Consider the following 27,906-nt stretch of genomic DNA (forward strand, 5'->3'; position numbering starts at 1 on the left):
TGGGTAATGTAGTTATCCAGGAGAAGAGAGCTTTTGGAGAGGAGCTAGCCTAACTCTGCTACCCAGTGTGTGTGTTTCTACTTAATTGCTTTACTTAATCTTCACAGCAATGGGCATTATTATCATCATCATCAGTAAGGAAACAGAGGCCCAAGATGTAAACTGCAAAAGAACACACCACTGTTGTAGGGCCTGGATTCTAGCTCAGGTCCATATGATTCCAATTCAGTTTTCTTTTCAGGGAATCACAGTTCTTCAAGAGAGAGGAAAACACCTGGCTCTGGAGCTCACAAAATAGTCAGGACCACCTCTGATGGTCATCACATGTGTGTGGAGTGAACTCCCCATTGGTCTCACGGCTGGGCAGGAGTTACCCTGGCCGTCTCGGTTAGTTCCCCAGGCCACCTCCTCCACCCCCGGTGTCTTCTGTCTAAGAACACTATTATGCTAATGATTTCTGGCTATTTTATTTGATCTCCATGAATGAGACTTTTGGTACATGGTTAATCCAACCTTCCCAGCTTAATTAATCCAACAACATTTTGCCCAGTGATAAATTCATTTAAAGACTGTATCATTTAAAATTCAATATCCTGGAGTATTTTGCATCCATTTGTGTTTCCTGTTCTTTTTAGCCTCAGAAACCAAATTTTAAAGAATGGATTTTGATCAATGTCACAAAAACTACTTTTTGTGAGTTTGAAGGTGGCTGAAATATGAGGCAACGCCCACACCAGTGCCGAGAAAGCCCATCTTTCCTAAAATGAACAAATTGACAAACACGCACACACACAAGCACAAGAAATACAAAGTTCAATTGGAATGCATTTGAACATGTCCTTTAGATTTTTTAAATGCCATAGGGTAGCTTGTCCGTCCATTTGACAAGACGTGGAGCCCTCACAGGATGTGTGCTTCTGACCCGTCGCTCGGCGCGCTGCTCACCGAGAGGCGTATGTTTAGCTTCAGTTAAGTCATTCGTCCACCTCTGTGTCATCTTGTTTGAAGGTGTCCCTTCCCCTGCTGCTACTAACCAGTCACCCTCCCTAAGTCCAGCAGGGCCCAGGCTGCCCTCGGGCCCTCTCCCACCCACTCGGCCTGCAGGTGGTGTCCCCAGGCCACGCGGGGAGCTCGTGGAGCCCCGCCTGCTGTGATTGACACGGCTGACAGGGTAACAGGCTTGTGGGCTGAAGTCACATTAGACTTACTCTTCTGACTCAAGTAAGTGACCAAAAAAAGAAAAAAGAAAGCACTGGTTGCACTTGCTGCAGGGCCAGCAGACCCTTTCGGGCAGCGCTGTGCCGAGCCCCACGGAGAGCCCAGGGCGCGGTCCTCTGGCCTTTCCTGGCTGCCACCCCGCCCTTCAGGAGTCGGCCAGTTGCACGGCTGCGATACGTCCTGTTTGCTGATTCCCAACTTACAGCTCTCGACGTGGACCTGCGAACCCTCGATTTGTCATGCCAGCTGCTCCTCAGCGTTCCCACTTGGATACCTAGGAAGCGCCTAAATATTAGCGCATCCAAAATCACGCGCCCCAGTGCTGCGCCTCTGTGAGGCTCCCTCTCCTTGGAAAAGGTTGGCTCTCCCCTTGCTTTCGCTTGGGGGGCCTTGGAGCCATCCCTGCTGCCTGTCGTCCCCTTACGCCTTGAATCCAGCCCTCAAGCACCTTCTCCTGGGGCTGCCACTTCCCATCACAGCGCCACCGCTTTTACCTTGTCCGTTCGCCATCGCTGAGGATCCCAGTAACCTCCTAAGGGCCTTCCTGCCTCAGCACTCACCCCAGAGCCCTGCACACGCAGCCAGAATGGCCTCGAGTGTGCAGGCCTGGCCAGGTCCTTTCCCTCCTCGAAACCGCCCCATGGCTCCTGCTCGGCCCAGACAGAACCCAGAGCCCGACAGCGGCCGCGAGCTCGCACCGCCTGGCCCCTGCTCGCCTGGCGCGCCCCGCCCACTCCCAGCGCCTCTTCCCACTCACGCTGCCCCGCCTGAGCCTCGGACAGCCGACGGGCGCTCACCCCGTTCCGCACCGGCGTGTCCTCGGCCCTCCTCCACGCGGCTGGCTTCACGCTTGGCCGTGTCCCCGTTGAGCTGTTCCCCCTGACTGGCCATCCGGTTAAAAGTGCCCCTGCTTGCACACAGGGGACGGCCTGGGTCTCCCGGCCTGTGGTTTGGGGCGTCTCTCGGGTGTTTTCCATCAGGATCGGGACTGTCCGTGGAGCGGCGAGGAAAGGGAAGGGGAAGAGGGAAGAAGGGGGGCAGCTGATCCACCCACCCCGTGAGGGGCCTGGTACAGGTGGGCAGGTGCTCGGCCCGTGCCGGCTTCCCTGCTCCCCCCCTTCCAAGCCCACTCATAAGCCGTCAGTCCCCTCGCATAGCCGCTCAGTAAACTCCCTTTAACAGGAGTTACCCAGGGAAGTTCCCTGATGCTGTTGAAACCGCTACTAACGGTGGACGAGAGCAGGTGCGAGAGCTTCAGGAAAAGCCAGGGCTGGGCGTTGAAGGCTGGGCAAAGGGGGAGCGTCATGGAGCCCACGCCAGAGAGCAGCTTTCTGGTGAGAGTAGGGGCATGGACGGCCTGGTCAGCCCTGCCTCCGGCCGCTCCGGGCCATTTGACAGTGGGGTGAATAAATCCCTGACCAATGACCTGCTCAGAAACTCAGCCAAAAGTGAGCACCAGGAGGGTGAAATCAGATGCCTTTCCTCAGGGCTGATCCCCGGGGGAGGGAGGGGGGTGGGAAGGCAAGATGTCAGGGGAACTGGGCCCAGGCCCTCTCCTCTTAGCTTTTCCTGTGCCACCACTGGCCACCTCTGTCCCCATCTGCCGAGTGCACACGGACTGTCATGCCCTGCATGCAAGGACTTGGGCGATCCCTCACGTCAGCACGTGCTGGTCGGCAGCCTCCTCTGCATTACGCCCTGGACCGCCTAAGGGCCCTTTACCTAGCTTAGCCCGGCCGCCCCTCTCACCTCCAGCCCTCCCAGGGGTCAGCTGTCCCCTCTGCTGGCTCACAGTGCCCTGAGCAGGCCTTCGTCTACATCAGCTTTGACCACACTGCAGCCTGAATGGAGCTGGATCCTCAGGAGACCTGCACTCAGACGTCTCCTGGGGCACAGTATTTGGGTGTCCTTGGGTGGGTCTTCCTCAGAGCCTAATTGTCTGGTAAAAGGGGTGAAATCATACAGCTTATTTTCAGGAGTTAGAAATGAAAGGATGTATCGCCATGGAAATCACCCGCCGCAGACCTGCCTCAGGGAGCATGTGGCGTAGATGCTTCGCCAGGAGTCGCCCTCTCCCCGGGCCTGTGTGCACATCCACAGGTGGCCCTGGGCCGTGGGTAAGGGAGCTGCTTTACTCAAATGCTGCCAGCGGTGACCTTGAACCAGTCATTGAACTGCCCCGTGCCCTGGTTTTCGTATCTGTATAATAGGGATAGAGTAATTTTCACTCCAGAGAAGTGCTGTAAGGGTTCCCTGAATTAACCTTGTGAAGTGCAGGGAACAGTGCCTGCCACAAGGTAGAACCCAGTACATACTGGCGGTGAGCACTTGCTGGGATGAAGTTTTAGGTTATCAGGGCCTCCCAAAGAGGATGTCCTTCCCCGGTGACAGGGACATGTAACTAGACGCAGAAGGGTAGTATCTGGCACTCTCAGCCAATCAGAAATTGCTTAGTAAATGAATGAATAAGTTACTTCAAGGTCCCCAGTGGGCCCCTCTTGGAGCACAAAAAGGAACCTGCCCCTTCCCACCCGCCCCGCCCCGCCAGCCCCCAGGAGGCAGAGTGGCGTGGACTCCAAGGGCATGAACACTCTGAGGACTAAATTAAGAGCACGCTGAAACCGGGCGATGACATCACAACCCCGAGAAGAAGCAGAAACCCTCTCCTTCAGTTCACCCTCTGGCACCAGGAACTGTGATTTACTCCCGCAAATTACCAACTGTAAAATATTTACAACTGATTCCCTGCCTTCCAGGGTGGCCGTGGCACCAGGAGGGGGCCGTCTAGGCAGTAAGTGCAGGCTACGCTTTGCATTATGCGGCCTGTATTGTGCAGCAGCCGCGGGCGACGGCCCCATTTATATCCACCCCCGTCTCTCTCCTGCGCCTGAGCTTCGGTTGTGGCAGTCGAGGCTGTGTGGTGGGCATTATGCATTTATGAGCCAGAGCAAACATTTACTAGTACTAATAATTCTCCTAGGGGTGGAGGGAGAGAGGGGCCGGAGCCCCAGGCACAGCACTGGTTCCTGACAGTGTCGCAGGCCTGGGGCGCGGAAATGGCACACAGCCAGGAAGAACTGGCCTGAGGTCTGGGGGCACCGGCCTCCCAGCCTCGCCTCCTGCCCCCCCCCCCCCCTGAGATCAAGAGAGAGGAGCCCAAGGCTCGGGCCTTTTCGCATCTGCTCACACACTTGGGTGGGACCGTCTGTGCACAGCGTCAGCGCCCGAATATTGCTCCACCCGATCTCCGCCGGCCTCATACTCTCTGCTCCCGGACATTTCCATCTGGGTGTCTACGAGGCACCTCAAACACGAGTCGGAAGCAGAGCTTCGGACTCCACTCCACGCCCAAACCTCCTCTCAGTGTCTTCCTCCAGCTCAGGAATAGTTCGCTTGTCTCTCAGTTGCTCGGGCCTGTTACTTGGAGTCACCCTGATAGCTCGCTTCCTCCAACACCCTGCATATAATTCATCAGCAAAGGCCATGAGCTACTCCTTCCCTGTATGTCCCGAATCCGCCACCCCCCAGTGTGGCGCTGACCTGGGCGGCTCCGATGCTGCCTCCTGGGCGTCCCGGCTTCGCGTCCCTGTGCAGTCAGTCCCTGTGCAGGCAGGTGGGGAAGGGGTCCTGCAAAACTAATTCAGATCAGGACACTTAGTCCTCTGCTCAGAAACCCCCAAGGAATTCCCAGAATTAAGTTTCATCATCAGGCCTCTGGCTGCCTCACCCCTGCCAAGGTATCCGCCTCATCGTGGCCACCCCCACCGCCTGTGTGCGCTAAAAACACTCCTACCTCAGGCCCTTTGCACAAACTGTTCCCTCTGCTTAGAACGGCTTTCCCCGGAGAACCATGTAATCAGTCCCTTCACTTCCTTATACATATATTCTCGGGGAGAGAAGTATTTCTTAAACAAGTGAAAAAGTGCTAGTCACAAATGAAGACTGATAAATGAAACTAGGTTAACATGGAAACCTCTGGCCATCAAAAGACACATAAGGGAAGGTGATAAGGTAAGCCGCAAACTGGGAGAAGACACTTGCAATGTATATAACTCAGAAAGTAGTACCTAGAACATACAAAATCTCTCTTACAAGTCAAAAAACAACAACAAAAAAAAGACAATTGAATAGAAAAATGGGCAAAAGATACAAACATTCCACCAGGAGGAAACACAAATATCAATTAAAAAGAAAAAAAGATCTCTCAAACCCAGAGAAATTCAAATGTAGACAGCAGCCAAATTAAGTCACAGGGAGGGTGAATGTGACCTCTTATGCGTAGCTGGAGGGAGGGTAACTCAAGTGCCACCATCTTATAAGGGCGACATCACAGAGCACCCATCAGCATGGCCATTGTTTGGAAGACACTCGGGGGCATGTACAGATTCACGTAGCAGCAATTTTATAAAGCAAAAGTCTAGAAACCACCCATGTCCATCATCAGAAAAATGGACAAATAAGGCAATAGTCACACAATGGAATATTATACAGCAGTGAAAATGGATTAACCGGCACTAGACACAATGGCATGTCTAGATTTAAAGAAAAAATAACAATAACAGAAGACTAAATAGAGTAATGTGCCAATTTTCAAAACATCAAGACTAAACAGTATATTGATTAGAAATGCAATGTCACGTGCACGCACACGTTCACACACACACACACACACACACACACACACACGAGAATGAGAAACAGGAAACTCGGGAGCATGGTGCTTTAGCCTTTAGGCCAGTTCTCCAGCGGCTCTCGGCTTTTGGTTCCCCGAGAGTGGGTGGGGGTGGGCCTGTCCCTAGTTTTGATCAGTCAGTCTGTGGAAATGATGAGCATCCTTTCTAGGGTCGGCATTCAGTTACCAATGTGACATTTTCCAGCACCTCACATACCTCCCTCCCTCCTTCTTTCTCTCAACTTTCCCTCTGGTGCAATCCCGGGAATGTCTGAGATAGTGGGGAGCTTCCCACCAACAGATATAATGCTCTCGGTCATTTCTGAATGGATACACGCGTGTCCCCAGGGAGGCTCAGAGGAGAAGCCTGGAGCTTGCCTGCCGGGAACGAGGTTGGCCCAGACAGTGGGCCCGAAGCAAAGACCATTCCAGGAAGTTCGGGCATCTCTCATATGCAAATCCAAGGTGTGGCAACACCTGGTGTCCCCAGGAAGCCACAAGATTCCAAGAGGCTTGGATGCAGAATGGAGGGGGGCTTGCGGCAGGTCCGTGGCCAGAGCACATTGCTCCTCGTTGGGGGTCTGTGGGCCTGGCTAATATTTATTCCCACCAGCAGATCCTTGTCTATGTCCTATTTCTCTTCAGTTGCAGCACATTAATTTCCATATATAATTATTTTCACAAATATTTATCAATGCCACAGTTCACATGGAACTCCACTGTTCCTGGTGCTGCTCCAGGCACAAGAATTCCTGGCAAAGACCTGGCACAGCATCTGGAAAAAGCAGGGGGTTAATCTGGTCCAACTGAGCAAACTTTTCCTGGGAGCCTTATTTGGCCTTCTTCCCAAAGAGCTCGCAGTTTCGGAGAGCATGCGAGAAACACATACGGCCATATGGCGTGAGGTGTCAGGAGTGGAAATTGGGGGCTAGCCACAGGTAGCAAAGCCCAGGGCGGGGGCGACCAGCAGCCTGGGAAGCAGGACACGGGAGCTGAGTCCTGAGGGATGGAAATAAAGAGGTTTAGTACCATTAGGAGCTGCTGAGGGACATGAGCACCCTCACGGTGTTTGGGGGCGTAGCCTGGCATGACCCCCAGGAAGGGCGGTTTGCCAGTGTCTGTTCAAACCTTTATACGCAAACTCCCACGGCCTAACAGGTCAGCCTCTCTAAGGCCGTGTTAGGGAAGCAAACAAGTGCCTGCAGAGTCATGCACAAAGGGTGCTCGCTTGAGTCCTGTCATAATAAAAAATGGTTGAAACTATGGGCAATGATTCAAGTAAATGGTCATTTGCAAGCAGAATGCGACAGTCATTTAAAAATGACGCGCGCTGATAAGGGAAGATCTTGAGGAGCGTTACTGAGCAGATAACCCAAGTTTTAGAACGAGTGCTCCCTAGGGCATGGCACTGTCAGCGCTGCCCCGAGAGGCCGCGACAGCCTGGCCCCGTGCGGGATGCTGAGCCGCGACAAGGCGGGTGGGCAGGGGCAGGGTGGTGGGGAGCCCTGGGGGTGGAACATCTGTCCCGAGGGGCACAGTGGTATCTGTGTTTCTCTGCACTAAGGCAGACATGTGGGTCTGGAAAGGGGAACGTTTTACCCACCTGGAATCAGAGTAGCATCTATCCCAGCTCAGCGTGCACAGGTTTGAGGCTTATTGAAAATGTATCCACAGCGGTCGGCAAGGCAAGAGGAGGCCTGTCCTGAGGCCTGTCAAGTGGGTGTTGAGCTCTGGAAGGGGAAGAAGTCTGCAGACCAGGCAGAGGGAGCCCAGGCCGAGGTGGGATCCAGAGCAGCTGGCCAACATCCTGCTCCCCAGGGATATTCCAGCAAATGCAGAATTTCACTTTGCCAGGGCTACTGAGGAAAGGTCCAGGTAGGAGCATAAAAAGAGAACAGCAAGGGGACCATTACTCACCCTAAAAACAGTTTCCAAAGTTGATAAACTAATTGCAGGGGGAGAGTGGATAGATGTGAGGGAAGACATGTGCCGGCAGTGTGACCAGACATGTAGCAAAAGCTGTGACTTTGTCTGTACCCCCCACACCTGGAGCTTCCTGAGGTTCCCTCCCCCAGGGGCTCAGACCTGGCGAGGACTCTGAGTCCAGCACCTGAGAAGCCTGGCAAAGTGCGTCAAGCCTCGCGGGGGGGGGGGCATACCTTCCACAGCAGCAGAGAGCTGGGATGTTTTGCAGGAAAATGGGCAGAAAATCTAAGACCTGTAGATAGAACCAAAATAGGTGACACAGAGGAAAGACAGGACCTCCCAGGTGCAGGAACTCAGTGTAGGTGGGACAGGTGCTCAGGCCAAGGGCACCTGTTGTCTCTGGGCGCCACATGCTGACGCCCCCAGCCTGAAGGAGGCGTGACTCCCAGCTCGCGGTTAGAGGTCCACGGGGAAGTGCAGTTGCTGCAGGAGTTACCAAAGATGAGACCCATGCAATTAGGCAGATAAGGAAGAGATGATAATTCCCTTTCAGTCTTTTTCAGACGATCTCATTTAAATCAGAGGAGGAGACCTCGCCTTGGCGCTGGGAGGCCTTTAACAGCCAGCTTCGCTGAATCCCCATAGCCAAGGGAAATATCAGACTCAGAGTCGAGGCAGGCTCATCCATCCTTTCTTTATTACCTTCTAGTTGTGGCAATCGTGCGGGTTACCTATCGATACATTACAGATTACCGCACACATAGGGCTTCAATCACACACATTGATGGCCTCACAGCTCTGACTTTTCTCTGCTTCAGGGTCTCGCGATGTTCCAGTCAAGGAGCTGGCCAGGTCTGGGGTCTCATATGATGCTCAGCTGGGGAAGGATCTGCTTCCAAAATTGGGTGTTGTTGGCAGGATTCAGCTCCTGGTGGTGATCGACTGAAGGCCTCGGCTTTTTGCTGGCTGCTGACCAGAGTTTTTCCGCTGTTCCTTGACAAATGGACCTTTCTACATTGTGGCTTTCTTCATCAAAGGGAGGGAGGGAGCGGGAGAGCCAGAGAGCCTGCCAGCAAGAGGGAAGTTAACCATTTTATGTAACAAACTGTGGAGGTAATATCTCATCCCGGTTGCCATTAGATTAGATTAGAGGTAAATCCTGGGTCCTGCCCACCCGCACGGGGGCAGAGTGCACCGGGCTCACACGCCGGGAGGCGGGGACGAGCGGGCGCCACCTGAGAGAGTCTGTCTGCCACAGCAGCTGTAATTGTTTTTCTACTCAAGGTAGTGATATACAATTTCTCTTATACCTTGTTTGCTTATCAAACAAGAAAGAATTTGATATAAAAAATAATGAGTCCACAATAGCATGAATACAGGTGGATATCCACAATAAAGGTACTCAAAGTTATCAGGATGCGCTAATCACAGTGCTTTTTCATTCACTCACTCATCTGTCCATCTATTCATCTGTCTTTATTAGAGAACAGCACCAAGATAAATGTAAGATATATTATAATTATATAAATAAATAAATAAACATATATATATATGTATATATGTATGTATAAATAAACAGTGAGAGAGTATGACTGATTAGTCAGAGGAACTGAGTTATGGGATTGGGAAGTCCAAGAAGTCCTGCGATCTGCCATCTGTAAGCTGGAGACACAGGAAAGCTGGTGTTGTAATTCAGTCCAAGTCCAAAGCACTAAGAGCCAGGGGATCCAATCTTGTGGCCTCAATTCAAGTCCAAATGCCTGAGAACTAGGGCTGCCTACAGTGTAAGTCGCGGTCTGAGTCTGCAGGCCAAGGACCAGGAGTTCTAGTGATCAAGGCAGGAGAAGATGATGCCTCAGCTCGAGCAGAGAGCAGACTCTCTCTTCCCCACCTTTTTGTTCTATCAGGCCCCCCACGGAGTGGGGGACACTCACCCGCATTGGTGAGGGGACATTCTTTACTCAGTCTACCGATTCAGATGTTCATCTCTTCCGGAAATGCCTTCACAGACACACCCAGAAATAATATTTTATCAGCTTTCTGGTAAGAGGACACATCAAGTTAACTATCACAGCTGTCCATCTGTCTATTCATCTACTTGTCATAGAGTAACATCAGTCTAGTTCTAGCCCTCTCCTGTCCTCTGAAGTCACAGAGATGGGAAATATGTGCTTTTGTCTTTTAAGGAATTTGGTTTAGCGATGAGTTTCTAAATCCTGGCTGCACATTTGAATCCCTTGGGGAGCTTTTAGAAAACACCAATGACCAGGCACCATCCCAGACCAATTGAATCAGAATCCCCCATTGTGGGCCCCAAGGAATTCTAATGGGCCCCAGAGTTGTGGTCACTGGTGTGGTGACTGCAGGGCATTGATCTGTTTGCAGCAAAGTTGGCAGATGTGGGAATTCTTGGAGATAACAGGCAGCAAGCCCCACAACCACAAACCAACCACAAGTGTAGCTTCTTTTTTCTCCAGAAAGGCAGTTGGCTTTGAGGAGGGAACAGGTTGAACCTTGCCCTGAAATCTATTCCCTGTTCTTTTTAAAAAATAGTTTTATTGATTCTTAGAGAGAGGAAGGGAGAGGGAGAGAGGGAAACATTGATGTGAAAGCAAAACACTCCTCAGGTGCCTCCTGCCCGCCCTTGCCTGAGATTGAACCCGCAACCTTTCCTTGCACGGGACGGTGCCCAACCAACCGAGCTGCACTGGCCAGGGCCACGCCCTGTTCTTAATCTTTAAGTCTGTCCCCGGCCTGCAAGGTGACCTCCAGCATAACCTTCCACTCAGCCTCCAGCCCCTCCCTTCCTCCCCTTGCTTTTCCAGAGGCTGGGGACACGTGAGTCCCTATTGCACATGCACTTCAAGGGGAGGCCTCGCATCTCTAACGAGTCCCACTTGGCCTGCTGCCTGGCCAGCGGCAGGCGTGAGCATCAGCGTGTTCAGCAGGTCAGCCCCAGCCTCTCCTGCCTGCTCACCACCTGGACGCAGAGATGGAGGCCTGCCTACCACCAGCACAGGCCCTGCTTCACCACCTTTGTCCTGCTTCTCACCTCTCGGGGTGTAGGAAATGAGTGTGTATTAGTGTGGGGTCCATGTCCAGAGGGGTCGTTCGTTCACTTATTCACAGTTCATTTATTAAGCACCCATTGTATACCGTGCTCTATTATAGACAGAGATAGTACCTAGTAAATAAGACAAAGCTCTGCCATCATGGAGCTTAACTCTAGGCAGAGAGGAATCAGAAATCATGTGAACCACCAAGGACAGCAGATAGTTCCAGCCCTGGCCGGTGCCACAGCATGCGGTGAAGAGGGGAAAGCAGGCCCACGGATGGAGAGCCTTGGGGCAGGCGTTATTTTCAGTAGAATGACCAGGGGAAGTCTTCCTGAGAGATGACTTAAGTGGTATGTAGATGTCACAAAAATCATGGCTGGTGGCCCCGACCAGCACTACCAGTAGAACATTCTGTGAGAGCGGAGTGTGCTACATCTGCACTCTGATAGGCTCAGTGGCCACTAGCCCTTCGTAGCTACTAAGCACCTTCAGTGTGGCTGCTCTCACTAAGGAACTGAATCTTTAGTTTTATTTAATTTTACTTAATTTAAGTAGCTACATTTGGCTAGTGGCTTCCATGCTGGACATTTAATGTAAGACCTGAATGGCCATGCCTGGCCGGGCGTCTCTCAGCGGTTGAGTGTCGACCTAGGATCCAGGCGATCCAGGCGATCGGGGTTCGATTCCCGGTCAGGGCACATGCCCGGGTTGTGGGCTCGATCCCCAGTCGGGGGCGTGCAGGAGGCAGCCGATCAATGACTCTCTCATCATTGATGTTTCTCTCTCTCCCTCTCCCTTCCCCTCTCTCTGAAATCAATACATGTATTTAAAAAAAAAAAAGACCTGAATGGCCAGAAGCAGCCACCTCTGCAGAGACAGCATTTCGGGGTGAGGGACGGACAAATCAAGAGGGGGGTAATTTGGAGTGTGGAGCTGAGATGGAGAGAAGGCCAGTGTGGGGACTGTGAGGAAATGGGGTTGCTTCTAGAGGACATGTCACGCGGAGCCCGCAGACCGTGAGAGGGAGAGCAATTTAAAAATATAGGGACTTAGGCGGAGGAATCATGTAACAATGATATAATGATAATAAAATTTGAGTAGATTTATTAAGTGGGCTTTATGTACATATAATTCAATCCTCACTCCTCAATAATATCAACGAAATCCTTTTGTTATCATTGAGACCTCCATTTTCAGATGGGGAAACAGATTAATTTCCATCTGCAAGGGGCACAATTCCCATCTGAACCGAAGTAGCTGGCTCCAGACTCCGTGCCTTTAACAACTAGGTTCCCTGCACGGGACACGGGGACAGGACCGGCGCAGGGGCTGAAGGCGGCCGTGCTGGGGGCCAGAACGCCCCAGAGGAAGGGCGGGAAGAAGTGGTTACGCTTAAATATATTGTAGAAATGGAGGCAGCAGACAGGGCTCTGTGATTGACGGCGGGGGGTGGCTGAGGCCAAGAAGAGCCAGGGACGGCTCGAGGTTGGGGCCGAGCATGGGGTGCCTTCCCTGAGGTCGGGAGACGGGGCGGGCAGAACCCAGCGGGGGGCGCAGCAGGGCGGGTGTAATTCTATGCCTCCGTTTGGGCGCTTTTCCTCCTGCCCGCCTTCCTTCTTTGCCTCCTTTCCAACCACGCCCTTTGCCATCCGTCAGTCACCTCTTCATCAGGACCTGAGCAAACTGATTGGTTTGCAAATCTGTTTAGTATTTCATGAGCCCCACGCTGTGAGAGTCAGGTCTAAACACAGACACAGTGGGATGGGCTAATTAATTTATGAGTGTGGTTTCCATCATAGATGCTAGAGGTCTTGATTTGGGGATAAAGCTTTTGAAAGGAACTGTCTCCAGGACAACATGCCGGGTGTTTGTAAGAGAGGCTGTCCTGCCACTCTGGGCACACGTGGGGAAGGGGCTGCTGGGTCGCATCCCTCAGCGGACAGTGCAAGTCTTCCCAACAGACTCACCGCAGCAAAGCACTGGGTGCAAGGCAGGGTGACCCACAGTTCCCACAGCCCCGTCCACACGGCGGTGTCACCCACACTGTTCCCACAGCCCCGTCCACACGGCGGTGTCACCCACACTGTTCCCACAGCCCCGTCCACAGGGCAGTGTGACCCACGTTGCCCTCACAGTGCCCAGCACACTCACCCCTGGGCCGGTCAGCTGGATGCTTCCCTCCAGGCTGACTGGGTCCACGAGTTCCCAGGGCCGGGCACCACTGGCCCAGCAGCCCCTCCACCCGTGACAGGGCAGGTGCTCTGCCTGCGCATATTCCCTTGGATCACGAGGCAGCAACGTGCGAATTCCTTCCAACAGCAGCGTGTGTGAAGGGTGCACGTGCGGTGAAAGCTATGCCCTCGCCAGGAGCGCGGTCCCGGGCCGGGGAGCTTGGGGGTGCGGTGAACCAAGAGCGAGCCTTCGCCCTCGGCCCGAGGGTCCTCCTCCCAGGCCCACGGCCGCCGTCCGTCGCGCTGCTCTCACGACACCATAGGCTGGGTGGCTTCAACAACAGATATTCATTTCGTGCATTTCTGGAGGCTGGAAGCCCAAGGTCAAGCGCTGGCTGACGCGGTGTCCGGTGAGGACCCCGGTTTGCGGGGGGGGTCTTTTCCTCCGCCTGTGCCCTCCCATGGCAGAGGGGCAGGGAGCTTTCTGGGGTCTCTTTTATGGGGTCACTAATCCCATTCAGGGCAATTCCACCCTCATGCTCTAATCCCCTCCCTAAGGCCCCACCTCCTGGTACCATCAGGCTGGGACCGGGACCTGGCACGACTTTCGGAGGAACACGACCTTTCAGTCTGTGGCACAGCCCCGAGCACCAGCCCTTTCGTCTCATGAACTCGCTCTGAGGTTGCTCTGGCTCTGACTCCCTCTGTCCGAGGAGGAAGCTGAGTTCGAGATGGTTAAATAGGCTTCCCAAAGTCCTTCACAGTGAGAATGCAGTCAGGTCCTAGGGGCAGAAAGTGTGCGTGTCAGGTCGCCTGCTGCAGCTTGAGGGACATTCACCCAGGGCGCAGAACCGCAGGCTCAGGCGCAGGGCCGCAGATGGCCAGGAGGGAGGCTCTGGGCAACCGGTGGTGAGGGCCCGTCACCAAGAGCATGCGCTAGAGTCTCGAGAACTTGAGAGCAGGTGGAGCAAAGTAAAGTGGGCTTCAAGCAAAGGCAAGACGAGTGAAGCTGACATATCCGCAGTCACCTTCCTAAAGGGCAGCATCTTTGTCACCCAGGGCTGCGGGGGCCCACAGTTAGAGGCAAAGGGCTTGGACACGCATAAGGGAGCCAAAGCGAGCAGGGCTCGGGACAGCAGCGGGGCGCAGGTGAGGGGGAGGGAGGGCTGGCAGCGTCCCTGAGACCGAGAGGACCTGCGACAGCTGGGAGCGGAAGGTGAGGTCGGCACCTGGAGCGCAGCCTTCCGAGAGGAGCCCTCCTCTCACCCGCTGTTAAGCCGTGAGCTCAAGGCCTTGGTGCAGACGTTCGGACAACTCTGTGATCATCATTTAATTGTGGCACCTGCCCCTTGAAATGTTGAGCGCAGGGAACGAAAATACAATAAAACCACTAATGGAAGTTGGTGTGTGCGGTCTGCAGGGGGCAGTCCTTGAATGTGCATGAGTAAAGGTATCAGAGGGGCCTCGGGGGGGGTCTCCCCAGCACAGCAGGTGAAGAGGGTCTGTAATTCATTCTACATCAGTGAGTGTCTTGTCTAGACCCTCTGGGGTGCAGTGGCCCAATAAGGAAGGAGGGCAGGGTGGACCGGGAGTTGGGGGCGAGGGGCACCGATGGGAGCTGAGGTCGAGGGGAGGCAATGGCTTACACTTTCAGCCCCTTCAGCCTCCCAGCCTGTGGGCTTGAGCAGTATTTCAGGGACTGCCACATCCCCAGAGATACCAAACATTGTACAAACTAAATCCATAAAAATTCACAGACACACGCAAAGACACACGCAGGGCAACCTTTCAAAACCACAGCCGCAGTGTGGATGACTCAGCCGCAGGTTCATTTTAAAGGACTGTGGAATTCAGAGTTGCTTTCTGTCCATGTGTGTTTCCTAAATGAAATCATGCAGGGGAGTGATTGCACTTGGAAAAGTCGGGTGACAGGGAGAAATGAAAGCAGCGCCTGTGACGTGTGCAGTTGGAGTCGTGGGCACCATACAGTGGCCCAGGTCTGCCCAGCAACAAAGCTTCCCAAATGCTCAGGCCCCTCGGGGTGGCAAGGAGAGGGACATCTCTAGTAATTCGCTGGAGTGTGTGTCAAGCGCAAGCTGTTGGGTGGCTGTCCACGGCCCCCATTCACAGAGGGATGCAAGTATTAGTAACCGGGGCAGTTATTAGATTCAGAATGCGGGTGGAGCTGTCCCCTTCACATAGGTGTGCCTGTGCCCACTGGGGGCTCCGTGACACTAGCAGCAATAACAGGAGGGGACATGTGCCAGTGCTTGCTGTGTGTGAGGACGCTGGGTGTCTTTTCTTGGGAATAAGTAAATCTCATCCTCATTCGACGGTGATGGAAATGAGTTGCTTAGAGCAAGTATGGTTCAGGACAGGACCCTTAGGTCCATGCCCCTGCTCTAACCACCATTCTCCTGGGTTACAGTTCATCGGGAGAGCTCAGAAAATATTGCTAATTTCTGCACCATTTGCTGTCCTGGATAAGGCATTAGGGAAGATGTGCGGTGTCCACGGGCCTCTAAGGCAGGCAGTGCAGAGGCGCTGTGCCGCTGACCCTCCCGGAGAATGGGCACGTCACAGCTAACGCAGGTGATTGCTCCTCCCGGGCGCTCACGATGCTCTCCACTGGCTTCCACTGAGGGGCCCTGGAGACATATCACAGATTGGATGCTGCTGCTTAACCTGGCAGGAATTTCGGGGATTCGGCCTGGGTTTCTGCACCCCCAGCAGTACGCCAGCGGCAGTCCACCTTGGCAACACACACAATGTGCCTCATTTCAAGATGCAGCTTTGCCACCTACTGCAGAGCGTCGCCTTGCTGAGCCTTCATTGCTAAGCACTGCAGAGCGATGACAGAGCTTGGGCTCCAGCGCAGCAGGGGGCTGGGACTACGTTTCAAGTCCACTTCTTGTGACTTTGGGCAAACTAACCAGTTTCACAGGGCCTCAGTTTCCCGATCTCCAAGGAGGGGATAGTAGTAGTACCTTCTCTTTTTAAAATATATTTTTATTGATTTCAGAGAGAGGAAGGGAGAGGGAGAGAGAGAGAGGAAGGGAGAGGGAGAGAGAGAGAGAGAGAGAAACTCAATGATGAGAGTCATTGATCGGCTGCCTCCTGCACGCCCCCGACTGGAGATCGAGCCCGCAATCTGGGCATGTGCCCTGACCGGGAATCGAACCTCGATCGCCCAGATTCTAGGTCGATGCTCAACCGCTGAGCCACTCCGGCTGGGCTAGTAGTACCTTCTTAAGAGAGTTGTTTAAAAAGTTAAAAGCTGATGCATCAAGAATCTACAGTATGTGAGGCACCCTTTTCAGTATTAACTCACCCCTTCGTACGGTCCCGTGAGATGGGCACTATCAGGTAACGCCTGTTTCCAGGGAATGAGGTGGACACGCGTTACCCTGGCTCAGTAACCTGCCCTAGGTCACACAGCTGGGGAGTGGGTCCAAATTCAGTAAGTCCCGGGGCCCTGCTCTTGACCACCAGGCTGTAGAGTCCAATGTCTGAAGACGTCTAGAGACCTTGGTCTGCTGTGAGGATTTGAAATCTCAAGCGCAGAGCGTAGCGGAGAGTGAGCGCCGCGTGACAAACGCCATGTGACAGCTATTGCACCACTCTTGCATAAAAAATGCAATAAGGTCAACAAGCAAAAACACATCTGAGGACAAACCCTGGGAAGGGCCATGTAGGACCATCTACCTTTAGGAATGTACGGAATCGATGCGTATTTAATATTTCTGTGGTGAGAGCACGTGTCTCCGGCCGAAGCAGGAGCGGACGCCGGGCTGCGCCTCACCGCTGGCTGCACAGCAGCACAGGCTCCGCGCCGCTCCCAGCTCCAGGTCGGGGAGTGCGGCTGCTGATACCGGCCTCCATCAGAATATTCTTTTTCTCTGGGTCCGTTCTGTGGCTCTCATGCCATTCAACTTTTCCACTGGGCCAGATGTAAATATTTTTCTTGTTCTCTAGGAACTGCTGTGCCAAGGACCCTGTGCACCTGGCTTAAGTTTTAAAAGTTCTGGCATTACTGGGCACTATTCTAAGTGATTTGCCTGCATATCACACTTAACCTTCACTACAGTTCTATGAGGGAGGGACCCTTATTAACCCTGATTTTTAGATGAGAAAATTGAGGCTCGGAGTAGGTTAGGCAACTTCATTGAGGTGATGTGGGTCAGAACTCTTACCTCATGCACATATGACTCCCAAGGGCTATGTTCCCTAGCCCTGTCCCTTCAAATGAGACAGACACATACACATGAAGAGTTCAAAGTACTTTGAAGAATACGTTGGCCCAAGATGAGCATGGTTAGGGCCAAGGCCATTGCTATGATCTGAAACTCCTCGCTGCCCAGCATTAGGCTCTACCTGCGCCTGACTCTGCATTCCTCTACCAGGCCAGTCCTTCCTGCCTATGACAGTGCTTGTCGAGAAAGCTCAAACCTAGTAGCAATTAATTATTGACAGAGCATGCGAATTAGAGATAAAAGAAAAGAAAAGTCATTATTTCTGTACACACGCGATAGTAAATAAATTTAATTATGGTAGGGAAGCTAAGGGATCTTCGTCTGTATTAAGGTTTATTAGCGGAGACATTTAAAAGCATGTCATTATAACAAAGAGGTCTTGTGTAATCCTGAATGCGCCACTTTGGTGCAAGGCTTGGGAGCGAGCAGACTTAACGGAGCAAGTGGTGGCGGATGGCCTGCCGTGCCGGCAGGTATTGAACAGGTTTATCACCAGTTAACTTCAGTCTCCATGTGCCTATAGCAAATTGACTGTGTAGTAGGATCCCGAGCTCCCTTTGTCACTGGTCGGCCTGCCACACTGGGGTCGGGAGGGCAAATAGTATCCAAGTCCTGTAATACCTTGAAGCCCCCAAATGAGAGGAAGCCACTCTGAGGGTGAACGCGGACAGAGGGGTGGGGTTGAAGAAGCAGCCTTGGAAAGGAAAGCAAGAGGTAAGGGCCCTAGTGTGGGGTCCATCACTGGTCCACTGGGCAGCCCTGGAACAGAGAAAGAAGGAATCCCACTCATAGAACCAAACCTATGCTAGATGCCTTCATGCTAGATGCCCTTTTATTCCCAGGTGATCTTGAGGTAAGTTGTAGGCCTTTACAGATGAGGGTAATAAGATTCGTGGACGTGATTCGACTTGCTGAGGTCAAAAAGCCTGTCTCATGCTCTGCCCCTGAGCTCCTTTCCCCATTCGCACAGTGAGGCCTTTGGACTAGGTCAGGGGACAGCAGGCTTTTTTTAAGGGCCCGAGAGTAGACATGTTCGGGTTGTGTGTCACGTGGTCTTGCTGCGTGTAGTGGCCACGGACAGCACATAAAGGAATGCATGTGGCTGTGCTCCAATGGAAGTTTATTTATGAGCATTGAAATTTGAATTTCATGTAATATTCATGCATCACAAAATGTTATCATCATTATTATTGTTATTCTGTTTTTTTCCTAACCATTTAAAGATTTAAAATCATTCTTAGCTGCAGGCACTACAAACACAGAAGGTGGGCAGCAGTTTTCCAACCCCAGGACTAGATAATCTTTGACATGTTGTTGAGTGCAAAGGTTTCCTGAGAGCTACAATAATAATAATGTTGATTTATAAGCCCTTGCACGTGCTGGACTCTACGCTGAATGCTCCACAGCATTATCTCCCTTAAGCCTCACACCGCAGGTGGAAGTAGGTGCTATTATCTCCATTTCCAAGGCTATAAAACTAATGCATAGAGAAATTAAGAGTATATTTAGCTTAAACATAACAGGTAAGAGATGAGCAGCAGCTTACACCCAGGTGTATAAGGCTCCCGGCATGAACCCTTAGCCTCACGCTGCCTTTTCTGATGGCTCTGTGATCAGAACCCTAGTGGGGCAGGTAGTTAAAAAGAATTTCCAAGTGGTCATCAATGAATTTCACGCGGTAGCTCCCCACAAGGCCACTTATATCACACATTTTGTGCAAAATTAAAATATTTCTGGATAGGAATAACCACTCTCTTTCCTTGCCCTCCCTCTTCCAGAAACGTGATGCCTAAGACCGTGGAGGGGCAGATCACCATGGAGAAGACACCGAGTTACTTTGTGACAAATGAGGCACCCAAGCGCATCCACTCCATGGCCAAGGACATCAAGCTGATCGTGGTGGTGAGGAACCCCGTGACCAGGGCCATCTCCGACTACACCCAGACGCTGTCCAAGAAGCCTGAGATCCCCACCTTCGAGGTGCTGGCCTTCAAAAACCGGACCCTGGGGCTCATCGACGCCTCCTGGAGCGCCATCCGCATCGGCATCTACGCGCTGCACCTGGAGAGCTGGCTGCAGTACTTCCCCCTGTCCCAGATCCTCTTCGTCAGCGGCGAGCGGCTCATCGTGGACCCTGCTGGGGAAATGGCCAAAGTCCAGGATTTTCTGGGCCTCACACGCGTTGTGACTGAGAAGCATTTCTACTTCAACAAAACCAAGGGGTTCCCCTGCCTCAAGAAGCCGGAAGACAGCAGCGCCCCGAGGTGCTTGGGCAAGAGCAAAGGTCGGACTCACCCCCGCATCGACCCCGACGTCATCCACAGGCTGCGCAAGTTCTACAAGCCCTTCAACATGATGTTTTACCAGATGACTGGTCAAGATTTCCAGTGGGAGCAGGAAGAGGGTGACAAATAAGGCTGGGGTGTGAGGGAAGGCTAGTGAGTGGCTGAGCGCCAGCCCCCCGAGCCTGCAGCCTCGCCTTGGGGCGTGCTCCTAGGCCCCTCCTTCGTCCAGCTGGGATTGCTTCCCTGGAGCAGCAGGCCTGCCTGGGCAGCGGATCTGGTTGACCAGGTGGCCACCAGACTCTACTGCTGATTGCTCCTGGTTAAGAGTCTGAAGACAGGATTGGGTAACTGTCAGGGTCAGAGACAGTGCCATGAATATTTGTTTAAGTGAAACAAAGAAAGGAAGGTCTGCTTTCGGGGACTCTCACTTTGCCCTGGGAAGCCTGAGTTCAGGTCCTGTGCCTGGCCTGGCCTGCTGCGTGAACCCTGCTCTGGCACCTCTCTGAACGCTAACTGTGGCTGAGTGCCCCGGGATCCTGGGGGACGAGGTCCTCACTCCAAGGGGTCTTTGGCCTTTCTGGAAGGTCTCATCCCACAACCCCGTGACTTCCTCCCTCCCCACCCTTATGAAGGGAGGGGCATGCACATTCCTCACCAAAAAAGCTGACACCCCTGGAAATCTCCTTCTAAGAGCCTCCAGGGCGGGTTGGGCCGCTCTCAGAGCCCCGAGCTTGGGAGAGATGAAGGCCATCTCTGGGAGCGAAGGAAGACAGCCAGTCCCCATGGGGGAGGTCTCCACACCTGCCGGCCGCTCCCCAAGCACCATGGTTCTGAGACACACTTTTGGGGTGGGCTCTGTCCCTTAGGGTCCCCAGAAGAACAAGGACCAGAAAGTTGGCATGTCTTATGTTATGGATAACCCTTAGCCACACAATGAATGGGGACCAGTCACCATCTTCTGTTTGCCCCACGTCTCCCCCTCACATGTCTCATGGTTCATTTGCTCTGTTCAGAGACAGCACATATCGGGGAGTGACGAGGGCTGTCTCCACTTGTCATATCCAGTTTATGGGGTGGGGGGAGCAAGGGCTGTCTGGGACACCCCCTTCAAGGGCTGCTGACTAAAGTGCCCCTTCCCATTAGTTTTATTTGATTGAGACGCAGCATTTGACACAAAGCCCTTGTTCACAGGTCTCCTAGTCCAGGGATTGTTCTGGTAAAATTGGAAACACGTGTGAGTGGGGAGCTACCTGTTCAGCTGTTATTAAACCACCGCCATTTCTCCCGCTAAATGAAAACTGTGTTGTTATAAAGCTTAATGCAACCTGATCAATGGCTTTTGATGGTGTGTTTGTGTCGGTCACCTCCACCCCAGCCCCAGTCTCAGACTCTGAGAGTGTCCCTGCTCTGGGACGACCAGAAAGGCCCAGAGTAGACGATCTTCCAGGGGCTCCGTCTGCAGAGCCAGAGGACCCTTGAATAGCACAGAGGAAGCAGCTCCTGTAAGGGGCACCACTCTCCCAACCTCACTGCCTGGCGAGGAAGGGACTGATGTGCCCGTTTCGGAAACAACCTTGCAAGTCATTGTTTTTCCAGAGAAGAAAGTGGTCATTGAGCTGCCATGTTGTGCCTGTACTACCCAGATAAGAGCATACATAGCCTGGCCATTTGGCTCCGTTGGTTGGGGTGTCATCCACACCAAGAGGCTGCAGGTTCGATTCCCAGTCGGCGGGTACAGGAGGCAGCGATCGGTGTTTCTCTCTCTCTCCCTTCCTTCCACTTTCTCTAAAAAAACAACAATAAAAACATAATCCTAGGTGAGGATTAAAGTTTAGATAAATAGATAAAAATAGACACACACACCTGTTTCAAGGAAGAATATGCATGAATGCGCGCTTGTTCAGAGGAGTGTGGCCGTGTTTTGTATGAAGGGCCAGGAGCGAGTCCACTGACACCTCGGGGTCAGCTGTGGGGTTTCCCAGGTACAGCCTCCTGAGCCCATCTCAGCCCCCTGAGGAGTCAGGGTCTCCAGGCGGGGCTCGAGCTTCTGCTCCTTCAAAAATAGACTTGTGGCTCAGTTTGTTGGAGCATCTTCCCACACACCAGAGGGTCACGGGTTCAGATCCTGCCCAGGGCACATACCTAGGTGTCGGGTTTGATCTCCGGTTGGGGTGCACACAAGAGGCAGCCGGTCACTATTTCTCTCTCACATCAATGTCTCTCTTCCTCCCTCCCTCTTTCTAAAACAAATCAATAAACATGTCCTCGGGCGAAGATTATAAAAATGAAGGGATATATATTCTTACGGAAGCTGGGATCACGAACAACAGGAGGAAAGTCTTAGGCGAATTCCTTTGCCCCTTCCGCCCTCCCTCGCACCCTCCGTGGATGTGTTGGGGTCCCAGGGTCTTACGGCTTCCTCAGGGGAGCATGGTCTCTTTTGGGGGAGTCTAATGGGGCCAAGTAAGGAGTGAGTTTATGACTGAGAAGCTCAAAGGAGCATCTGCTTGCAGAAGAGCTTCCCTGCGATTTTCCACTAGCTGAGGGGCGTCTCTCCAACACCCTCATGTCTTCGGCCCTGAGCGGACGCGTGTTGACCCGGCCCCTCGGTCACACCTCCTCTTCGTCTCCCGCCTCCCTGGCTGGCGGCATGTCCCCATGAGCTCAGCACCAAGGCCTTATGGCCGCTTAGAAGGAGCCTAGTCCAGGTGTCCTCACGTACGCGGCCGGCTAACTCTTGTTTAACTGGGCCACTGGGGGTTACAGCCGGCTCGCCTGGGGAAAGGCGGGGGCCCCCCTCAGAGCACTTTCACCCTCTGGCGTACTGCAGGGGGCTAATACTCTCTGGAGAAACGGGGCAGAGGCCTCAGTCTCGAGATCTTAAGGGTTTTTATTTTAAGGGTCTGTTTGATGATATGGTTGAAAGCTCCTGGTTCTGGGAGAAATGCGAACTTGAGATGCCTAAGTTCTATTTTCCGCGGTGTCTCCTCCAGCTGGATCCCCAGGACCTGCGACCGAGCCGTGAAGCCGCGGCCTGGTCATCAGTGGGGAACTTGACAAAGGAATTATTTCCCATCCAGAAAAGCTGAGCCAACCTGCTCAGATAGTCAGGTTAATCATCCTCCCACCCTGTTTAAACGTGAGCATTGAGGCTCGTGGGAGATTAAATTTTGTATTTGATTTCAATTAGCAAAGCACACATTATATTTAATGTCCATTGCCCTCCCTTCCCTCGAAAGATGGTTCAGACTCTGGAAAGCCTGCTTCAGAGGCGAGAACGGGGAACCCACCCTCCACCCTCCAGCTAGTGCCGCCGCCCCGTCTCCTTTGCCAGCGCCATTCTGTCCCCGAAGGGCATGGCCACCTAGGCCTTGCCCTCGACCCACCAGCTCTGAACGCAGAACAACACCACCCTCAGCACCCACAGACCTTCCCCCTTGACAGCAGTAGGGCCTGGCCGTCCCGGGCACTCCCCCGACCCGGGGGCCTCGCAGGTTGAATCTGAAGTTGAGGAGGGTGGCCGCTCCGTTCTGTGACCCTGGGGGCCCGAATCAGAGTCTCACTTCCTAAAACCCGGCCCCGGTCCTTCCCGTTACTTGTCCCTGCTGCCCCTTCCCACCTGCTCTCCCTCAGCCTCCTCAGGCCCAGGGAAGGCATCTGCCTCGTGGCGGTCAGAGGAAGGGTAGCTGGCTTGGTCCTGGCCTCTACCGATGTCTTGGACAAGCAGCGTCACCCATCTGAACCTTAGTTTCCATTTCTCTAAAATGGGCTCCTTTAATCCCTACTGGCCAATCACCAGAGTTTCTGTGATGGTCAAAATGATGGGAAGATATTTTTTAAAAAATATAGTGCTTCACTGACACAGTGGAAAGTGACAACGATGGCGAAGCTGATGACGGTCATGAAGAAAGTGGAGGAGGGTCCCGTGCCCCTGCCGGAGCAGCACTTCAAGGGTATCTTCACTCAGACTAGACAAACGTGATGACGCTAAGAGAAAATGGCTTTGCCCAAAGCTAAGGCCAAAAACAGCCCTCTATAGACAGCACAGAGCTGGCCGGGTTTCAGGGCTTCAAATACAAGACCTTCCCCCACCCAGGCCAGACCACCCACCCCACAGACAGGGTCTCCTCACTCGGGCCTCTCCTGGCCCCACCCTCAAGGCTCTTTCAGCTACGACAAGGCCCCGAGGCTTATTCACACAGGGCCAGACGGACCCTCTTGAGATGGAAATGGGTGGTGTGGTCAAGCTTCTGGGCTTTGGATTCTGTGCCTGGAGCTTGGGCTCCTAAACCTTCACATGGATGACAGGACAGGCGCTGGGAGCCGGCCTCACAAGCCCTGGAACTGAAGCAGGGCTGGTGGATCCCCTCCGGTCCTTCAACACAGTGAGTGGGGAGAGGTGAGTCACAGTTTCCGGGTCCTCAGGGGTGTGAGGATGTCATTTCCAAGTATGGGAGGCACAGGAAACCGCTCCTACATTGTGAAAATGTGTGACAAGGTAACGGGAGTTCTCCATTCGTCACCGAGGGGGAAGCGCAGGCCAAGAACAGGTGGGGAGTGTGGGTCCACGGACGGAAGGTGGGCAGGAAAGTCTCGTGTCCCCTGAAACAGGTCAGTCCCACAGCTCTGGAGTTAATCACCTTTCACTGGGGCCTTTATTCGACAATATGTGCACAGTGAGCAAGTGGCAATTGGAAGGAACGGGAGGGAGCAAAGCTGATCTGCCTGACGGGCTCCCAGCCCAGCGGGGACGACAGTGGTGAAGGAGCACACGCAGTAAAGGTTGACACTGTTATAAGACAGGTGCTCGGTGCTATGGAAACAGGAATGGGGGGGTAAAAGGACCACCAAGAACTTGTGGCATTAAAGACCACAGTCAGCAGAATTTTGTCTCATCCCAACTCATAAGACTATTCTTATGCTCCACAGTTAGGCTAAAGCACAAATGAGCAAATACTATTAAAATAAAATATAAAAAATACGAGATTTGGGTAATTAAGAAGGCTACTAGGAGGGGTGTATGGGAACATTGCTGTCGAGGCTAATCTCCCCAGAGGGAAGCCGTTGTCTCTTTCGGGTAAATAACTACAGCCAAGCCACTAATGAGACAGAGGTCCTTCCAAAGACTACCCCCCCCCACCACACACCCCTAGCTTCCTTGTCATTGTCTGAGGCCGAGGTCACAGGATGGCCTCTTCCCTTAGCTGTCAGCTACTACTTGGCTCACACAGAACAACAAGGGAAACAGACCAATAGGCATCCAACTTCTCGGAAAATGTGCTACAGGCAACAATAGTTAAAATGAAAATGTACATACACACTTACACACCTTGAGTTAGAGTACGAGATAAATGGACGATCCACAAGTCTTCCCCCGAGGTTCACAGATGGGGATTGTGATGCTTTGGGGATTTAAGGCATATTCCAAAGTTCCACAGCAATGATATGACTGGAGTGAAACCACAGCAGGAGAGGGACGTGCCCGCAGCCTGCCCTGCAGCGGCAGTAACAGAATTGAAGGGTATTTTCATCATCTTTCTCTGAGCCCAGGAAAGGGCAGTTTGAAGAGCTCTCACTCCATCCAGTCACCTGGACCACCTGGAAAGGCGTGATTCTGAGACAGAGTAATGACCGATGCCGCCTCCGGAGGCCACGAGTGGGCTAGAGCTAGACCCACAGATTGTGCGAGGGGTCAGCGGAGCCTCTCATAGCTCTGGCTCCCGGTGGGCCCGGCACACCAGCTGCTGTGATAACTGTGGGCACTGCTGGGCTGAATGTGAGACGTGGAGCCATTTGGGTTGACTTCTCACTGGCCAGTCTCAAGCCTGACAAACCCATCCTCTGGCCCTTCACGTGAGGTAAAGATCTACATTCGCACTAAGTCCCAGAGCAGCAGACACCTCTCAGCCACTTGGCCCCCAAAAGTACTTTTTGGGGGTTTCCTGGACAGTTTATTTTCCTAATTAATTTCTCTCTTTGCTCTTCTCTTCCAGCACCCATATCTCATTCTTGCTACAGAGAGAAGTCTCCCCTTACAGAGATGGCCGGTCACCAATTCCATGCACCTCAGGAACCTGGGTCCCATAGCATTTCTCCAGAACAGGGTATTGAAAAACTGAACACAGGCAGTGCAGCCGGGAGGATGGCCAGAGCACTCTGAGAAGCAGGGAAAGTGGATGCGGGGGTCCAGATGCAGGCATCAGAGCGAGGCTGGGAATGCGGCGTGAAGGACCCTCAGGGCCCAGGTCCTACATCTTCAAGGCGTTGCCACAAAGCAGGGAGCACCCTGTCTCCGTCCGGGTGAGAAGAGCCAGGCTTCCAGCATGGACCTGCTGCCTTCCAGCCCAGTGCACTCCCCACTGCCTTCCCATCAGAGGTTAGGAGACAAACCGGACGTGTTTACAAGTAATGTCGCCCGGCACTTGGCCTCAGGAAGTGAGGGCTGAGTTTGTGCCCCATTCTGAATGTGCCTGGGCTTGCGGAGCCTTCCCCCGGGAGGTGCCACCGCAGCGGGCTGAGAGGCAGAGCACGCCTTTGGGTGGGCCTAGCCCTGTGTGCTGGGCCGGGGCGCATGGCTTCCCACTGTGTTTTGCCCACTGTCCATTCGGTCTGTGGACCGGGCGGAGCACTGGGTAAGGGACAAGCTGATGCCCCACATGTTAGGATGGTCTACCTGTGGCCGGTTTTGCTCAATAAGCTTTATTTAACATCTTCCGCCCAAGCGCGCTTTCCTCCATAGTCTGGGGCCATTGACACAAGCAAGCCCCTCTGCAAGCAAAGACAGACCCTGACCACCCCGCTTGACCAGGGCTGCACCTGCAAAACATCCTGTTATCCACCAAGACATCCTGTTACGCTGACAATTCTTCCTGGCCCGTGGATGCCACACTGGCCGCATTGTCACCTATCCTAGGCCCCGATGACAGAAAGCCTGACCCACCTCCAGGGCAGACCCCGTACCTGCTGGCCTCAGGGCACTGAGCCGCTGCTTCAGCAGCACCTCCTGGGCCCCCGCAGCGCTCCTCGTCCCGCTCCTCTCGGCATCGGCCTGACCAAGGAGGCCACTGGGAACCAGCTCCGAGCCGAAGCAACGAAATAGGCATGAGAAGGAAAATGTGGGCAGCAGTGCTTGTTACGGCGAACCGGGAGGCGGTGAGGGCCCCATTCGCTCCACCAGCACTCGCCTGCTGCGTGTCTGCGGCCGGCGCTGAACAGGGGGGGCCGCCGCGGGTCCCCGACGCAGCTGCGGGAGGAAGGGCCCCGGCTGACAGGGCGCAGGGCCGCCAGCCCGCACACAGGATGGGGCAGAACATCAGCTCCAGGACCTGGTGCTTGAGGGACCTTGGGCTGTAGGAGGTGCTGCGTGTCTCCTTCTTTAAGTCTCGGCTTGAGAGGCGGTTCGATTTCTAACTAACTATGTTTTCTCTTTTGTAATCTCTCCCTACGTGGAAGAGGCACAAAGTATTCTGGGGAAAAGGGTTGAAACTAGATGGAATTGCAGGGTTAGGCTGGAAGCAGGCTGGGGACATGACCAGTGAGGTCCTTGCAAGGTCGAGAGCCTGTCACTGCAAGTCCTGCTCGCCTTCCTGGGCCGGCTGGACGGAGGTGGGACTGTCTGTGAGGGACACAGAAGCCCCACACAGTCTGTGCCCATGGGAGCATTTAGTCTTTTTTCCTAAAAAATGTCCTGAAGCCCAGTCCCCTCTGTCACATCTCTATTTGCAACTTGGTGACAGCAGTGTCTCTGTGACAAAGGACATTTCCCCTTAAATGTACGTGTCTTTAGGGGCTGAGGCTTTGTTGCCAGTTTATTCTAAGATTATGGGAACAGCCTTGGGATGATCAAAAATATACAGAAAATGGCATAAAGGAAAAAAAAGTAATGTGTGTTCTTTCTGATAATTCACTGGAAAAGCCATGTTAAGCAAGCCCTGTGGTCCCTCTACCCTGAGAGGAATCAGGCAGCTTCTCGGGGACGCTGAGATTCCCCGATCGTGTGGCTCTGACGATCAAAGGCAGGACTATCTGATGTGTCATTAGGGAGCCTCTTTTCCATCAGTTAAGGAAGAAAGGATTTCTTCATTTTGATCCCAGGAGAAGTGCCTACAAGGGTCCCAGGGGAGAGGCTCTGCCTCTGGAACGCTTGTGCAAAATGCTCTGGAAATAAAGGCTTTTGTTACCCTGCCGCTCCTGGGAGGGGAGAAATGGCAAGGCAGGAAACCAGAGCTGTTTATGCCCTGGGCAGCGCACCCGAGACCAAGTCCAAGTCACTGCTGCGCCCAGCCCCGCCGCGACGGGCCCAGGGCCTGTCCACCCGGCTCAGCT

General features: G+C 53.4%; 1 protein-coding gene across 2 annotated transcripts in view; it reads left to right on the top strand.

The window, feature by feature from the left end:
• The window catches only part of HS3ST4 (heparan sulfate-glucosamine 3-sulfotransferase 4), a 338,046-nt gene extending 318,335 nt beyond the window's left edge, over nt 1–19,711 (top strand). For both annotated transcript variants that reach the window (XM_087815860.1, XM_087815859.1), the window contains exon 3: nt 19,075–19,711. In XM_087815860.1, the coding sequence (XP_087671986.1) occupies nt 19,075–19,711 (637 nt within the window). The remainder of the gene's footprint in view (nt 1–19,074) is intronic.
• Nucleotides 19,712–27,906: the final 8,195 nt, after the last annotated feature.

Source organism: Miniopterus natalensis, chromosome 3, assembly GCF_054644295.1.
Source record: "Miniopterus natalensis isolate mMinNat1 chromosome 3, mMinNat1.hap1, whole genome shotgun sequence".
NCBI classification, from domain to species: Eukaryota; Metazoa; Chordata; class Mammalia; order Chiroptera; family Miniopteridae; genus Miniopterus; species Miniopterus natalensis.